At 37.1% G+C, this 17,366-nt stretch overlaps 1 protein-coding gene across 3 annotated transcripts; it reads left to right on the top strand.

The window, feature by feature from the left end:
- Positions 1-4,880: 4,880 nt before the first annotated feature.
- On the top strand, positions 4,881-15,861 carry LOC131626032 (uncharacterized). 3 transcript variants are annotated; one of them, XM_058896849.1, is made up of 3 exons: positions 4,885-5,231; positions 5,352-5,857; positions 8,278-15,861. In XM_058896849.1, the coding sequence occupies exon 3, from the start codon at positions 9,890-9,892 to the stop codon at positions 13,370-13,372; it is 3,483 nt and encodes a 1,160-aa protein (XP_058752832.1). In that variant the 5' UTR covers positions 4,885-5,231; positions 5,352-5,857; positions 8,278-9,889; the 3' UTR covers positions 13,373-15,861. The 3 variants fall into 3 exon arrangements, with proteins under 3 accessions (XP_058752834.1, XP_058752833.1, XP_058752832.1); XM_058896851.1 differs by having other exon boundaries at positions 4,881-5,231; positions 5,375-15,861; XM_058896850.1 differs by having other exon boundaries at positions 4,882-5,231; positions 5,331-15,861.
- The last annotated feature ends 1,505 nt before the right edge of the window (positions 15,862-17,366 follow it).

Raw genomic sequence — 17,366 nt, 5'->3', positions numbered from 1 at the left:
TTTTTCCTTGACTGGATACAGAAGAAAAATTTGAATTTTTGCATTTGAAATAATATGATTGATTTTGAAAAGCGTAACAGAGGGATTACCCTAAGAGGTGCAAGTGTGATTGTGTTTTGTTTTCAGATATATTATCTTTGAGATTAGTGATCTAGCGCTTCAGTTATTATTTTTGTCATACACGCAGTTTTATATGTACAGGAATTAAAGTGCGGGAATGTAAAATGCGGAAAGTAAATCTACGCTATTACATCGATTGTGCGAGAAATGTAAACTACGCTATTTACATGAATTTGACAACCTATACACTTATCTATGAATTTAAATGGTAATAAAATAAAGGGAAAATATTTTTGGATTTTTGGATGGTTGATTTTAATTAAAATTAATGCATAAGTAATTTAATTAAAAGGTTAAGAATTAGAAATAAAATTTAAACCTAAAAAATTAAGTCTAAAATATGTCCAAATTGTTTGCTAATTAATTTTAAAATAAAATTAATTTTTTGTGATTTTTGAAATTGTTTTTTGAGATTATTAAGTTAATTAACACTGAATTATACAAATAATTATACACATAAATTAAACTTATTGATAAAAATATTCTAATTATGTACAAAATTAGTTTATAATATGTAAACGTAATTTAATAAAAGAAAATATTTTTTTCTGATTTTTTGATAGGTTAGAAATAATTAAAAGATAAATATATAAGTATTATCTAATTAATTAAACAAAAATTTTAATTATGAAGAAAAATAAAATATTTTTGTGTCAAAAAATAATACAATATTTTATCAACCTAAAAATATTTTTTATATATTTTTTTGATTTTTTAAATAATTTTGTAAAGAAAATTAAATAAAATGGAAAATATAAAATCAATGATCATGTGTGGTTGAAGGGAGAGTCCATGGTATGGACTGGCATGTCATGTGCGTTGGATTGAGTGACCAGATGAATCTGATGGTGACTGGAGCGAAGGCGTATGGCACAAACATAACGTGCAAAGTACCGGATCAGAGATTTAAAAAAAAAACGCGCGCGCCCTCTGGCCAATGGGAGGGAGCCACGCCTCATCTTCTTCCTCAGAAAAGATTTTTACACCGCTCATTTATAGGGAGCTGTAAAAAGCTTCAATCTTTTCTGTGCAACACGAATAGGGTTAGACACAAAAGAAATTTGGCGCGAGGTCATGGTTCGATTCGTCTGGTTCATACGAGTTTAATAGTACCACTTAGAACCTGCAATTTTGCCTAAATCGTAAATCCCTAATTTTGAGCTCAAGAACCCTAAAATGGTAATTGCTCGTACAGGTGTCCAAACACCAATTAAATTTCCAGAAACGATCAGAACATCAAAACAAACTTAAATATATGATTACATCGTGTTAAATATGCATGTACAATCGTATTTTTGTAAGTTTTTGTTTGAACAAACCGTAGGCTTTAATGGATGATTCAGGGCGTTTTGATTGTTGGAAAGATTTGGGATAGTTTCAGAATTACTTGAGGAATGTGTTTGGATGTTTATTTGTACTTGAAATTAGCTTAAACTCAGAATTCGAAATTTAAATTTCTTTGAAAATTTCAAGTGTGATACAAGTATAATATTGGCTCTGAATTCGTGTGTGTTTGATGCTGATGGATTCAAGCTACTTATAGGCAATATTGAATGCTGAGAACTTAAGCAACCTTGCCTTTCTTCCATACTTGAGTGCTTTTGAATCTTTGAATTTTTTATGAATAAAAACTTTGAAAATCTTGGCCATGGCTTCAATTTTCTTCACCCGTCTTGCCATATGTCTTCTGTACAACTCTGCTCCATCGTTTGAATCAACCTTGGCAACTCATACTATATACAAAGCCTTGGATGATTATCTTGAAGAATTTCTTCTTTAATTTAACTTTAAATGAAATAAAATTAAATCAAAAAAGAAATAAAAGTGTCACGGGCCTAAGATTGGTCGTGGGTGGCCTTAAACATCCTTAGGAACATGTTTGGATCACAAATGCTTGGGCCCTTTTGTAAAAAAAACAAATTTGATCAATGTTGGTTTCATGCATTTTCCCAAAAATTGACAAACTTCAACAAGGCATAACTCCCTCAATTTTGATCATATGAAGGAGTTCTTGTACTTTTTAGAAGCCTCAAGATGTCCTCTACAAGCTACTTTGGAAGCTTTTGTTGCATTTTGAGAAGTTATCTTGATGTTATGGGCTTTGACAAAAAACTGCTTTTTGTTGACTTTGAAAATGACCTGTAATGTCTTGGCTCATATTTACCAAATGGTAAATCCAATGACCATGGGACCAATTTCATTTGAAAGATAATTGAATTTCCTTCAAAATGAGCTTTGGTTGGAATTTTTCGGATGAACGAGGAGAGGGTTATGGCCGGTCAAAGTTTAGTTGACTTTTTAGGAGAAAACCCTAATTTTGAAACTTAGAGTTTTGTCGATTTCTGAACTTTTCTTGATGAATTATGATCAACAGTTGATCAAATGATGAATCTTTTGACAAAATGTGGATGTTGACAAAAAATGCAATTTTGACTGTCTGTTGACTTTTCGGTCAAATTGGTCGTCTGTTGACTGTTTGAGCTGTTGTGTGTGCGTCCGAGCGAATCGAAGTTTGAAAATTTGTCTGGTGGTACTTTGAGACATATGGAGATCCATGAAATCCATTTTGAGGTCTCAAAAAATTTGTTCTCCTGAAAAAAAGCAAAAACCCTAGTTAGGGACTGTTTGTGTAGGAGACAGTTAGGCGTACCTGATTTTTGTGCAGTGTTGAGTCTCTGCTGATCATGTGATTATCAGAAGACTTCTAGAACAAAAATCTTGGAAATTTTAAATGCAAAAGATTGATTTGACTGATGGTACAAACACGGAGAATCGTGCTGTCAGCGGGTTTGACTGTTAATTGACTGTTCGGGCAGTTAAAGTTAATTTTTTCTTTTTGTTTTTGTTGTGTTAATGGTGAAAAATTATTTACATGATTTGTTAGAAAAACAAAAACATATTAAATAAATAAAATATACTGTACGCGAATGAAATTACTGACAATAATATTGAAAAGGATTTAATGCACAGAAGTAAATATTTAACTAGCAATAAACACACATAATATTATCTCGATAATCAAATGACGGTACAACAGATAGTACAACATTTAATCTGACAGTACAAATATTACATAAAAATATAGCGAACAGTAAGACAAATATAATGAACGGTACATTATTTGAAAGCGAAAAATACGACAAACTTTAAGTATGACGATTAAAAACCCATGATATAAACAACAATATATAGATGTACGGGAGTGCAAGCATCCCAGGTCCGCATTTTTCATGACTATGCAGACAGAAAAAGAACATGATCACCATAAAAACAGTGATGACTACAAGAAAAAACGTATCCACCCACTTTGCCATTTTTTACCGGGGAAGAAGAGAAAATAATTATGAGATAGTATGATAGAAATTTGGGAGATGAGTGAAATTTGATGTGAGATTTTATGGAAAAAATGAGGGGTATCTATAGAGTGAAAAGAGGAATGGAGACGTTGGGGAATGAAGTAGTACCGTACAAAAAAAGGAAAGTTTGAATGATAGTAGGTTTTAAAAAAAACATGGTAGGGTTTGAAAAGAAAGATGTATAGAATAAAGTTAGGATTTTATTTGAAAGAAAGAGATTTGAAAAGAAAGGAAGAGATTTGAAAAAATAATAATATAGTACAAAAATTAGTGGGAAACAAAAAAACCAATAATAATTTAATTGTTACCAGTACAGTCTGAATCCCCGGACTCTATGCCTGCAAAATTTAATTATGTATCAATTGCGTCAGTACTATTTATCTGAAAATAAATCTCAAATAAACAGTGTATGAAGTGATAAACAGTATTCGGTGTCTGTGTAAGATTAAATTCAACAGCGAACCAAAATACCGTATAAAAAATATTCTAAAAAACTGAGTATTCATAAAATCATGATATTTATGAAATAAAATCCAAGATTATATAAAACTCCCAATTTTTAGACTGAAGTCTGTTGCCTTCTCTTTGAAAAAAGATGCGGGCAAATTTTGGGGTATAACAGTGGCATATGGGTCAAAATTCCAATATTTTACTAACTTGTAGTACCATCATAGAGTGATAGGCTCAGGTTTTCAGCTTTTCAGATAAAGATAAAGATTAATTTCTTTTTCCAAGTATCTTACTAACTTGTAGACTTGTAGTACTCCATCGGTTCCTTTATAATTGTCACTTTTTAAATTTTTCCACATACCAAGATAACTAATGATTATTGTTATTTTTTAAGTAATGATTATTCTTTTTCCAGTAATACCCTAAAATTTTTAATACTTTTATTTAACTCTCTCTCTCTCTCTCTCTCTCTCTATCATAATGATTAGGGGTAATTTTGGCAAAACAGCAAAAATACTTTATTGAACTTTGAAATGTGACACTTAAAAAGAAACAATTTTTTTCACAAAAGTGACAATTATAAAGGAACGGAGGGAGTATTACAATTGTAGAATGATAGTCTTATGTTTTAATAAAAATAAAATCTAAATTTTTTTAATAGACTTTACACAGCAGTGCCAAGGTACAATGATAGTTCGAATCAATTTCCTTTTTTGATATTTTTTTATAATTATTATAGATATTAATGCTTAGTTAGTTTTTCTTTAACTAGGGATTCCCTCTATCATTATTATAGATGAGGAACCCTACATTTTACCAATGAGTATTTTCTAATTAAATTATTAGTTGTTTTGTTTGACTTATACACAACAGTGAATTTATTACTATCCTCTTAATAGGTGGAAAAGTATGAATTTCCTAATATATTCTCTTTTGCTTTTTCAAAAAGACAAAATAATTAACTTCTTTTGCTATATTCTCTTTTGCTTTTTCAAAAAGACTAATAGGTGGAAAAGTATGAATTTCCTAATATATTCTCTTTTGCTTTTTCAAAAAGACAAAATAATTAACTTCTTTTGTTATATTCTCTTTTGCTTTTTCAAAAAGACAAAATAATTAACTTCTTTTGCTTTTTCAATGATAGCTGTTACTCCCTCCTTCCTTTATAATTTATGTGTAACCAGCCTTAACACATAACATGCACCCTCAATACAACAAAACACAAATACAAATCTTCAAATCTCCCCCCTTTAAGTTTGAAACAAATCCATCACAACTTCAATCTCTTCCCTTCAATCTCTTCAGGTTAGTACTGTTATTTTTCCCGATCCCTCCTCTTCTACTGTTATTCCTCATGTTTTTCTGTCTAGATTTTTATTTTAAAAAAATTATTTATTATTGCAGAGCCTAACTCTGTGCCGGCAGCTACTTGCGCCGTGTACTTATAGTGAAATGCAGGTCAAGGTCGTTGTCATCAATATTGACGAAAACCGTGAAATGTCTGAAATCCAAGGAGAGAATGTTCAAACAAGCTTTGTTGGAGAGTCCAGCTCTAATGCCCAATCATCTCTCAAAGATGAGCATCACTGTCATACCCCAAAATTTGCCCAACATATTTTTATATGCTCGGTGTTATACCCCAAAATTTGCCCACATATTTTTCAAGAAAACTCCAATCTGAAAATTAAGGGTCTCATATAATCATGGATTTTTATTTCAACAAATATCCTGACATATGAAATACTTAGTTTTTAGAATTTTTCTTGTACAGTAATTTGGCTTGCAGTTGAATTTATTCTTACGCAAACACCAAATACTGTGTTTTACTTCACACATGCTATTTATTTATTTACAGATAAATGGTACTGACACAATTGGTACAGAGTTAAATCTTTTTGCAGGCGCAGAATCAGGAAACTCAGACTGTACTGGTAACAAGTAGATTATTATTATCTTTTGTTTCCCACTAATTTTTGTACTATATTCCATTATTTGCAAAAATCTTTTCAAATCTCTTTTTCAAAAATCAAATCTCTCCTTTTTCCAACACTATCATACACTTTCTTTCAAATCTTACTTCCACTCAAATTTTCCTTTTGTACGGAATCACATCATTCCCCAACGTCTCTTTCCTTCTTTCCATTCTATAAATACCCCTCATTTAACTTCCATACAGGATCAGTATCCTTTTATTTTCTATTTTATTTTCTATTTTGTTTTAATTTCTTTGTTAAATTAATTAAAAATAGTTTTAAAAATCCAAAAAATACACAAAAAATATTTTTATACTTCTAAAATAATATATTATTTTCTGAAATAAAAATATTTTATTTTTCTTCAAAATTTCAATATTTTACATAATTAATTAGTATATATTTATATATTGGCTTTTTAATTATTCTAACCAATCAAAAAATCATAAAAAAAATTGTTCTTTGTGTTAAATATTGTTTATATATTATAAAATAATTTTGTACATATTTTGAATAATTTTCTTTTTAAGTTTTAATTATTTGTATAATTATTTGTATAATTATGTATTAATTAGCTTAATCAATTTCCAATCAATTTCAAAAATTCCAAAAAAAATTAGTTTTGTTTTAAAATTAATTAACAAATATTTTGTACATATTTTAAACTTAATTTCTAGGTTTAAATCTATTTTCATCTTTTTTCTTCATTTTAATTTAATTAATCATGCATTAATTATAATTAAAACCAATCATAAAAATTCCAAAAACATGCCTTTTATTTTTCTTGCAATTTAAAATTCCTAGATAAATGTATAGGATGTCAAATTCATGTAAATAGGCTAGTTTACGTTTCCTGCACAATCGATGTAATAGCGTAGATTTACTTTCCGCACTTTACATTTCCGCATTTTAATTTCCAGCACATATAAACTGCGTGTATGTCAAAGATAAAATTGAACCGTTAGATCACTAACTTCAAAGATAAATATCTGAATCCAATCACAATCACACTTGCACCTCTTAAGGTAATCCCTTCTCATTCCTTTCAAAATCAAAGTCAAAATTCCACTGTTTTGAGTACAAAATCGAACCTTGCTTTTATATCCGGTGAAAGGATAGATTTTTAAAGGAAATAGGATAAAGACCTTACAACTCAGGGTAGACCTCCTAGTTTGCTTGCTCAAATCAAAACAAACAAAATTCTCATACACTGTTGATTTTTCAAAACTTTCAAAAAAAGACAATACTTTGTATACATCCAAACACGGGTTATTACAAAGTTAACGTTTTTTCCAAAACATCTTTCGAAAGATAAACAAGCATTTTGTATACATCCACACACGGATCATTACAAAATTCAATTTACAAAAGTATTTGAAACCACATATGAGCAATTTCAGAGCAATTGAAAAGTGATCGAAAGACAAGTGAGCTAAGCAAACTTAAGAGCCCATGGATAACCATGGATACAAAGGGTGCTAACACCTTCCCTTTGTATAACCTACCCCCTTACCCAGAATTTCTTAAAGGTCTTTTTTCTGTTTCTTTTATAAACCTTTCCTTAATTGGATAAAATAAAAGGTCGGTGGCGACTCTGTGAATTTTCAAAAAATGCGAAAGCATTAAGCGACAAAAAAGAGTCAGTTCACGTATCTCTACAGATCAGAGGTATGGCCCGGTATTAAAAAAATCGGAGGTCCACAGAACTGGCGACTCTGCTGGGGAGTTACTTTCAAAAAACAAAATGTTTTCAAAAGGGGTTACCTTAAGAGAATAGATCACTTCGATGTTTTCAATTGTTTGACTTGATTGCTCTATTTTTCAAAGGCTTGCTTGGGTATTTTGCTTGTGTGAAAGATTCTAACCCGAATCTCGAGATACCTTAAGTATATGACAATAGACCAAGGAAACTGTACGGCATGTACCGATACGGTTGATCTGGTAGTCATCGTTAGTGCGATACTTTGGTTTATACTGATGTCCCTTGAAAACGATCAAGGAGTATATTAGGCTTCCGAAATGTCATTAAACACTAATTTGTCTTAGAACCTTTTTAGTTGAACTTGACTTGTGGCCTTTTAAGTGGCTAGATTTGAAATTGATCGAAGTTAGTTATCCTCGAGGAATATTTTGATCGGCCGCTCGAGCGCCGTATTGAGATGTTACTTCCAAGGATCATAGAACCCGAATCCAATTCTAGGACAGGTTTTAACCAACTCAACTTCAGTGGGGAGGGTATCACCTATCAGCTTCATACAAGCCTTTAAACCTAAGGCTATTGTTTGATTTGTTTTTGTGTGCCACATGTTTGCATCATAAGCATATCATTTTTGCACCAAACACTTCAAGGATCAAAGAGTTTACCTTTGTTTTTGCAGGTAATGGCTCCCGCCACCAAAGATTACATCCGAATCCACATCTCAACGGTACCGTCTGAACTAAAAGACTTAGTGTCAGAATTCCCCAGGAATGTTCAATTCACCGAAAGGCATGGTCACCTACTCCATTTGGTTACCTCAAAATTTGAAGAAGACATGATACGGGTCCTGTTCCAGTTCTTTGACCCTGAACATCATTGCTTTACCTTTCCTGATTACCAGTTGGTACCCACTTTGGAAGAATTCTCTGAACTAATTGGATTGCCTGTTCGAAATCAATTACCTTTCACTGGTTTAGAAAGGACTCCAAAACCTGAAGTCATTGCTGCTGCTTTACATCTGCGGAAATCAGAAATTGAGTCCAATTGGGAAACAAAGAGTGGAGTTAAGGGTTTACTTGCCAAGTTCTTATTGGAAAAGGCTCGACTACTGCTAGAAAACAAAAGTTATCCAGCTTTTAAGGAAGTTATGGCACTTTTGATCTATGGGTTGGTTTTATTCCCTAATCCCGACCAGTTCATAAGTGTACACATCATCAACCTTTTCCTAATCCGTAACCCGGTGCCAACCTTGCTGGGAGACATTCTACATTCTTTACACACTCGTACCATGAAGAAACGAGGAACTCTCATGTGCTGTATACCACTACTGGCTAGGTGGTTTACATTTCATCTTCCCCGATCAGTGTTGAGAAATGAACAAAGAATGCATTGGTTTCGCAGGATTATGTCTTTGTCTCATTCAGATATCCGTTGGAACAACTTCTTTCAAAGAGACATTACTATCATTGATCATTGTGGAGAGTACCCTAATGTGCCACTCCTTGGCATCAAAGGAGGCATCACTTACAATCCCTCTTTAGCTCTACGCCAATTCGGATATGCAAGGAGCAACGGTCCTCATGACATGATTATCCATGGCATTGTGTTTGATTACGAGAATGATTCTCATAGACACCGACGAAGGTTCATACATGCATGGGGCAGTGTCTATAGAATAGAAAGCAAAACTCTGGGGCAATGGAATTCTATTCCTATGGAACCCTACCTCAGATGGGTCCGTACTCATGCTCAGAAACTCCTTATGCCATATCCTGCTGTTCTACCTGTGACTATTGAACCAGAGGTCGAAGGATATGAACCTCAAGTTATTCTACACCCGGACATGCCAACTGACCTAGAAGAGTTGCAAAAATCTTGGGTTCAACTCAAAGAGGAAAGAGACACCTTCAAATCATACTGTCAAGACTATGAGAGAAGGATATTGGAGCTCACCGAACAGCTTCAAGAAGAACAGCAGATCAACACATTCCTGGGGGCAAAGAGAAAGCGTCCACGGGAGACCTGAAGGATCATTTACTTTATTTCTGTCTTGTAAGCCCAAATGAGGCAAAGAAAAAAAGAAGCAAAAAGAAAAAAGAAATAAATTGATTAACTAACGTTTGTTTCTTCTTTAACAAATCTAAACTCTAAGATCCTTGAAACATTGCACACACATTTCACTTCATGCATTGCATATACATTTCATACATTGCATTCATATACATTGCATATACATTTCATACATTGCATACACATGGCATCCAGTCATACACATTGCATAACAGGTTCACATGACGGATTTCTCATCTTCTCGCTGTTTATTTCAGTCAGAAGAGATGGAATCCGAAATGAGCATCAAGAATCTCGAAGCACAGAATGCCCAAGTTCAAGTGGCAATTATGGAACTGGCAAAGGGGCAGCAAGAACTGAAAGCCCTGATAATCAAGAAGAAAAAGAAGCCTAAAGGATCTGTAGGCGTGAGTCACCTGAAAAGGAAGATCAAAATCCCAGTCAAAAAGTTCAAAAAGCCACCGATCCCTGAAACAGTCGGTGATGATGAACAAGAAGACAATCAAAGCAACCAGGGTTCCGCTAAACCATCTCTCTCTTCAAATGAAGAAAATGATCATTCAGGGGACGAACCGGATGATGAAAAATACCAACAGCTGGAAGACCGTATGAAAGCTATGGAGATACAAAAAATACCTGGCTTAGATTTCAATGATCTGGGGCTCATCTCGGATGTTGTTATCCCTCCAAAATTCAAAGTTCCTGTCTTTGCAAAATATGATGGAGTTTCTTGCCCGAAACTACATCTGAGATCCTATGTAAGGAAGATACAACCTCATACAACGGATAACAAATTGTGGATTCACTTCTTCCAAGAAAGTCTGTCGGGTACACAACTCGAGTGGTACTATCAGCTGGAAAATACTAAGGTTCATACTTGGGAAGAATTAGCTGCTGCTTTTTACAAACAGTACCAATACAATGCTGATCTTGCACCAACCCGTACTCAACTAAGGGGCATGTCTATGGGACCAAAAGAAAGTTTCAAAGGATATGCACAAAAGTGGAGAGATATGGCTGGAAGGGTTCAACCACCCTTATCTGATCGCGAACTAGTTGACATGTTCATGGGCACTTTAACTGGCCCTTTCTATAGCCATTTGCTGGGAAGCTCATCATCAGGTTTCACTGACCTGATACTGACCGGAGAACGTGTCGAAAGTGGCATTCAAAATGGAAAAATTCAAATAGGTTCCTCCTCTGGTACTACAAAAAGGCCCATCAGCGGGAGAAATGAGGTCAATGCAACACAAATTCAGAAAAGTCGCAAAAGTGAGCAGCATCAATCTGTAGGGGCAGTTCTGATCTCCGCATCTGCACCTCGAAAAGATCAACAGCCAAAATATACGCATCGACCAGATGCACCAAGAAGAAATTTCACCAAAATCAACATGCCAATTTCTCAGGCATTGCAGCACTTGCTAAAAGCAGATCTGATCACCTTAAGAGGTCCTCCAAGGAATGTCAACACTTCCTCTCCGAATTATCGCCCTGATGCGACATGTGCCTATCACTCAAACTGTCCAGGACATGACGCAGATCACTGCTGGGCCCTGAAAAATAAAATACAAGATATGATAGATGCTGGTGAAATTGAGTTCGATCCTCCAGAAACTCCAAATGTCATCACTGCACCTATGCCAAAGCATGACAAAACTGTTAACGCTATCCTGGACACTGTTTACATCTATGATGTGAACGAATTATCAACTCCACTCTGCGAAGTCAAAGGAAAGCTAATCCGAGCTGGTTACTTCCCAGGATGTGACCCCGACTGCTTTTACTGCTCTTGCCTGCCCAATGGTTGTGAAAATCTGAGGATGGGAATTCAAAAATGGATGGATCGCCGTATCATTATGTTTGAGAGGCTCCCTTCTATGGACGTGCTGTGCGAAGTCTTTACAAACGGGATGAGAATAGAGGATGCCTCAGTGATCTCCAGCTTACCCTTCAAAATCTCTGCCAAAGCTCCATTCAAAATTTCTGCTACACTCAAAGTGGCATCAGTAGTCATTGCTAGTCCAACTCCATTTCCATACTCCTCAGACAAAGCTGTCCCATGGGGATATGACACTAATGTTTACATTCATGGAGTTAAGCAGGGTACCTCGACTGAAGAGACCGCAAAGTTAACTACTCCAACTGTGGGTAATATTGTGGGTACCAGCAAGATCACGAGAAGTGGAAGAATCTTTTCACCAGAAATTTCTCCAAATGTTGCTGCTGGTCCATTCCGAGTCCCAGTTCCTAATCAAGATAACAGCGCTCGAGGCAAAGAGCCACAAGTTGAACAAGTTCAAACCCCGGTGGAGATCACTGCTGAGGATCCATCAAAGCAAGAAATGGAGGAAATATTGAAAATCATCTGCAAAAGTGATTACAATATTGTTGAGCAACTGGGGCACACTGCTTCAAAAATCTCAATGCTATCTCTGCTAAAATATTCAGAAGCTCATGCCAAAGCCCTGATGAAGTTCCTAAAAGCTGCGCACGTACCTCAAGAGATCTCAGTCGACCAATTTGAGAATTGTGTTGCCAATCTAACCGTGAGCAATGGTCTCGGTTTCTCTGATATGGATCTAACCCCTGCTGGGAAAAATCACAACAAAGCCTTACATATCTCCATTGAATGTAATGGCACCACTCTATCTCATGTGCTAGTAGATAACGGTTCTTCTCTGAACGTGTTACCGAAAACAGTACTAGAAAAGCTTGACTTCGAAGGAATTGTGTTACAACCAAGCGATGTTGTGGTAAGAGCCTTTGACGGGTCAACCAGAACGGTATACGGAAAAGTGAATCTCCCAATCAGAGTGGGTTCTCAGATTTTTGATTCTATCTTTTACGTAATGGAAATTCACCCAGCCTACTCCTGTTTACTTGGACGCCCTTGGATACATGGGGCAAACGCTGTAACTTCTACCCTGCATCAGAAGTTAAAATATCCAGTAAAAGGAAAGATTGTCACAGTCTATGGCGAAGAGGAATATGTGGTTAGTCACCTAAGCAATTCCAAATATGTCGAGTTGGAGGACGAATTCATCGAAACTCCATGCCAATCATTTGAGGTGGTCTCTCCAGATGTCTCTACCACCAAGCATATTCCTGCTACTCCAACTACAACTATGGCTTCTCTCAAAGATGCCAAAGCCATGATTGAACAGGGTGATTGCACGGTATGGGGACAGCTTCCCGATATACCCTACAAATCTGACAAGCTAGGTCTGGGCTATGATAGTGAAAATCAAAAGAATGATCAAAGTCCTCGTTCTGGAGGATTAATGTCACACTTCGTCAGCCAAGAAGTAAACGCTATTGAAGATGAAGGAGTGTTCTTGAACCATATCATTCAGCCATATCCAGATGAAATTCCACCCATTTCCATGGGAATGTGGGATGCTGTGGGAGAACCAAACGGCGGGTATAATTATCAGTATGCCGAACCTCAGAATTCTTATATTGCTATGGAGGACCTTACCCCGACTGGATGGGGTGATGAAGTTGGAAATGATCAAATTTTCACAAGTCCCGCCACTGAGCAATATCAAAATCCACCCAAAGAAGTATGGGACACGCTAGGAGAACCCAGCGGCAAATATGACTATATGGTGAAATACTCCGCTCCTCCGAGCTCACAAATTGCTATGGAGGACATTGTCCCAACTGGATGGGATGAGCAGTACGATGACAATTTCGCTCTTTAAAAAGCCAGGGAAATACCAAATAACGAGGGTTGCTTTCTGTCAGCATACACTCCTCACCAAGATGCACAAGTCTCTATTCAAGACATCATCCCGACTTCATGGGACGGCCTTATCGAGCATCTCGCTCAGCCAACAGAGATATCTCAGCCTGGGCTCTCACATCCAGCAGAGTATATCCCTTATCCCGAAGGATCACCGGCTCATTTTCCCACTAATGAAATCAATGCTGTGGGAGATGAAAAAGACAACTGCAACTGGAACAGCTGGATGCTCCCTGCTCACAACAGTGGATTGAACAACTGGAAAGCTGAGGATGTGATTTCCTTTGACCAGGAGTAAATGCCATTTCCTGTTTTCTTTGTGTATATTGTGCAAAGATAAAAGTGGTTCCTGAACAATCGAACCATGAGCTTGAAAAGCCGTGTGCCTTAGCACACTGGTCCTTCTACAAAGGGCTTATCATATCATGATCATGTGCATTCAATAAAATCATGGGACGCTTGCATATTTAAATTTTGTGATCCTTTTTCTTTCTTTCTTCGCCTTCTAATAGCTATGTTTTTTCTTCACACACACTCACATAATTAACTTGCAGATTCACATACACTCTGGATCCAGTCAACAACGATTCTGCTATTGCCCGTCATGACTTTGAAAATCCGATCTACCAAACTGAGGACGAAAGTGAGGAAGATTGTGAAGTGCCAAGAGAACTTGCAAGGCTGCTAGAACAAGAAGACAAGGCCATACAGCCTCACGAAGAGCCAATTGAGGTCATCAACTTGGGCAACAACGAAGAAAAGAAAGAAGTCAAAATAGGGGCTGATTTAGAACACAGCGTCAAGCAAAGACTGATTCAAATGCTGCGAGACTACGTCGAGATATTCGCCTGGTCCTATGAGGATATGCCAGGCCTTGACACGGACATCGTAGTTCATCGCCTACCAATCAAAGAAGGTAGCATTCCAGTCAAACAAAAACTACGAAGAAGTAGGCCTGATATGTCAAAAAAGATCAAAGACGAGGTTGAAAAACAGTTCAATGCCGGATTCTTAAAAGTTGTGAGTTATCCTCCATGGATAGCTAACATCGTCCCTGTACCTAAAAAAGGACGGGAAAGTCAGAATGTGCGTGGACTACAGAGATCTGAACCGGGCAAGTCCCAAAGATGATTTCCCTTTACCACACATCGATGTACTAGTTGACAATACCGCACAATGCAAGGTATTCTCCTTTATGGACGGATTCTCAGGGTACAATCAAATCAAGATGGCACCCGAAGACATGGAAAAAACAACCTTCACAACACCCTGGGGAACCTTTTGTTACAAAGTAATGCCCTTTGGTCTGAAAAACGCAGGAGCAACCTATCAACGTGCAATGGTAGCGCTATTTCATGATATGATTCATCAAGAAATAGAGGTGTATGTCGATGACATGATTGCAAAATCCAACACCGAGGAAGAACATTTGGGTCATTTACACAAGTTGTTTGACAGACTCAAGAAATACAAGTTGCGACTGAACCCAAATAAGTGTACTTTTGGAGTAAGATCCGGCAAACTCTTAGGTTTCATAGTCAGCAGCAAAGGTATTGAGGTTGATCCCGCCAAGGTTAAAGCCATTCAAGAAATGCCTATACCTCGTACCGAGAAACAAGTCAGAGGATTCTTGGGACGTCTAAATTACATCGCCCGATTCATTGCCCACATGACTACTACTTGTGTGCCGATCTTCAAACTGTTGAAGAAAGATCAAGTGGAAAGGTGGAATGACAAATGCCAGTTAGCCTTTGACAAAATCAAAGAATATCTCCAAAAACCTCCAATCTTGTTGCCACCTGTGGAAGGCAGACCTCTGATAATGTACCTAACTGTGCTAGAAGACTCGATGGGGTGTGTACTAGGGCAACATGACGAATCCGGCCGAAAGGAGCACGCAATCTACTATCTTAGCAAAAAGTTTACCGATTGTGAAACAAGATACTCACTACTCGAAAAAACTTGTTGTGCCTTAGCTTGGGCAGCTCGCCGACTAAGACAGTACATGCTAAATCACACCACTTTCCTAATCTCCAAGATGGATCCCATCAAATACGTGTTCGAAAAACCTGCTCTCTCTGGAAGAATAGCGAGATGGCAAATGATCTTAACAGAATATGACATTCAATACACTTCAAGCAATCAAAGGAAGTGTGGTGGCTGATCATCTGGCTCATCAAGCAGTAGATGATTATCAAGCATTGAACTTTGACTTCCCGGACGAAGACATTATGCTAGTCAATGACTACAAACAACCAGGACCAGAAGAAGGACCCGGGCCAGGATCCCGGTGGACTATGGTTTTTGACGGAGCTTCTAATGCACTTGGCAATGGCATCGGAGCTGTGATCATTTCCCCCACAGGAGGTCATACACCATTCACTGCCAGGTTATGCTTCAATTGCACTAACAATATAGCCGAATACGAAGCATGTATTCTGGGTCTCAAGGCTGCAATCGATCTAAGAATCAAATTCCTGGAAGTCTACGGAGACTCGGCCTTGGTAATCTACCAAGTCAAAGGGGAATGGGACACGAAGCACCCAAATCTAATTCCTTACAAAGAATATGTGCTGAGTTTGATTCTTTACTTCGAAGAAATCACTTTCGAACACATCCCACGCGAGGAAAATCAACTAGCTGATGCTTTAGCTACCATGTCATCCATGTTCAAAGTCAGGTGGGACAACGAGGCGCCTATGATCACCATCTACAGGCAAGATGAACCATCCTATTGCAATGAGATCAATACCGAAGGAACCGAGGAAAAACCATGGTTCCATGAAGTAAAAAGATATCTCGAAGCTCAGGAGTACCCTGAAGGGGCATCCATTAACGACAGAAAGTTTCTAAGGAGATTTGCTGCCAAATTCTTTCTAAGCAATGGAACCCTATACAAACGCAACCATGACTCGACTTTACTTCGCTGTGTAAACAAGAAGGAAGCAGAACAGATCATGGAAGAAATACACAATGGTGCCTTTGGTACTCATTCCAGTGGACATACAATGGCTAAAAAGATCCTTAGAGCAGGTTATTACTGGTCTACCATGGAAACAGACTGCCATCATCACTCCCGAACATGTCACAAATGCCAGATATATGCTGACAAAGTACATGTACCTCCAGTTCCATTAAGCGTCCTGACGGCTCCTTGGCCTTTTGCAATGTGGGGTATTGATATGATTGGAGAAATCAAACCTACTGCCTCCAACGGACATCGCTTTATCCTGGTCGCTATTGACTACTTCACAAAGTGGGTAGAAGCAGCTTCATTTGCTTCTGTCACCAAAAATATGGTGGCCCGGTTCATCAAATACAATCTCATTTGTCGGTATGGCATCCCTGAACGGATTATCACGGACAATGGCACAAATCTAAACAACAGAATGATTACTGAACTTTGCACACAGTTCAAGATCAAACATCATAATTCTTCTCCATATCGACCAAAGATGAACGGCGCAGTGGAAGCTGCCAACAAGAACATCAAGAAAATCATACAAAAAATGACAGTAACCTACAAAGACTGGCATGAGATGTTACCTTTTGCTCTTCATGGTTATCGCACATCTGCGCGTACTTCGACAGGGGCAACTCCATTTTCCTTAGTCTATGGTATGGAGGCAGTTCTTCCAATTGAAATTCAGATTCCTTCCCTAAGGATTATGAAAGAAGCCAATCTAGACGAAGACGATTGGATTCAAACACGGTTGGACCAGATAAACTTGATTGATGAGAAAAGGCTCGCAGCTATTTGTCATGGTCAGCTATACCAAAAGCGTATGATCAAAGCCTTCAACAAAAAAGTCAAAAGTCAAGCATACCAAACTGGTGGCTTGGTTGTCAAACGCATCATCTTACCACAAGGTGATCCCAGAGGCAAATGGACTCCCACCTACGAGGGACCATTCATAATCAAGAAAATATTCTCCGGCAGCGCCATGTTGCTT

The sequence above is a fragment of the Vicia villosa genome, unplaced genomic scaffold, assembly GCF_029867415.1.
Source record: "Vicia villosa cultivar HV-30 ecotype Madison, WI unplaced genomic scaffold, Vvil1.0 ctg.000255F_1_1_3, whole genome shotgun sequence".
Lineage (NCBI taxonomy): Eukaryota > Viridiplantae > Streptophyta > Magnoliopsida > Fabales > Fabaceae > Vicia > Vicia villosa.
Note: the sequence above shows the minus strand (reverse complement) of the source record. Positions and strands in the feature narration are given on the sequence as shown.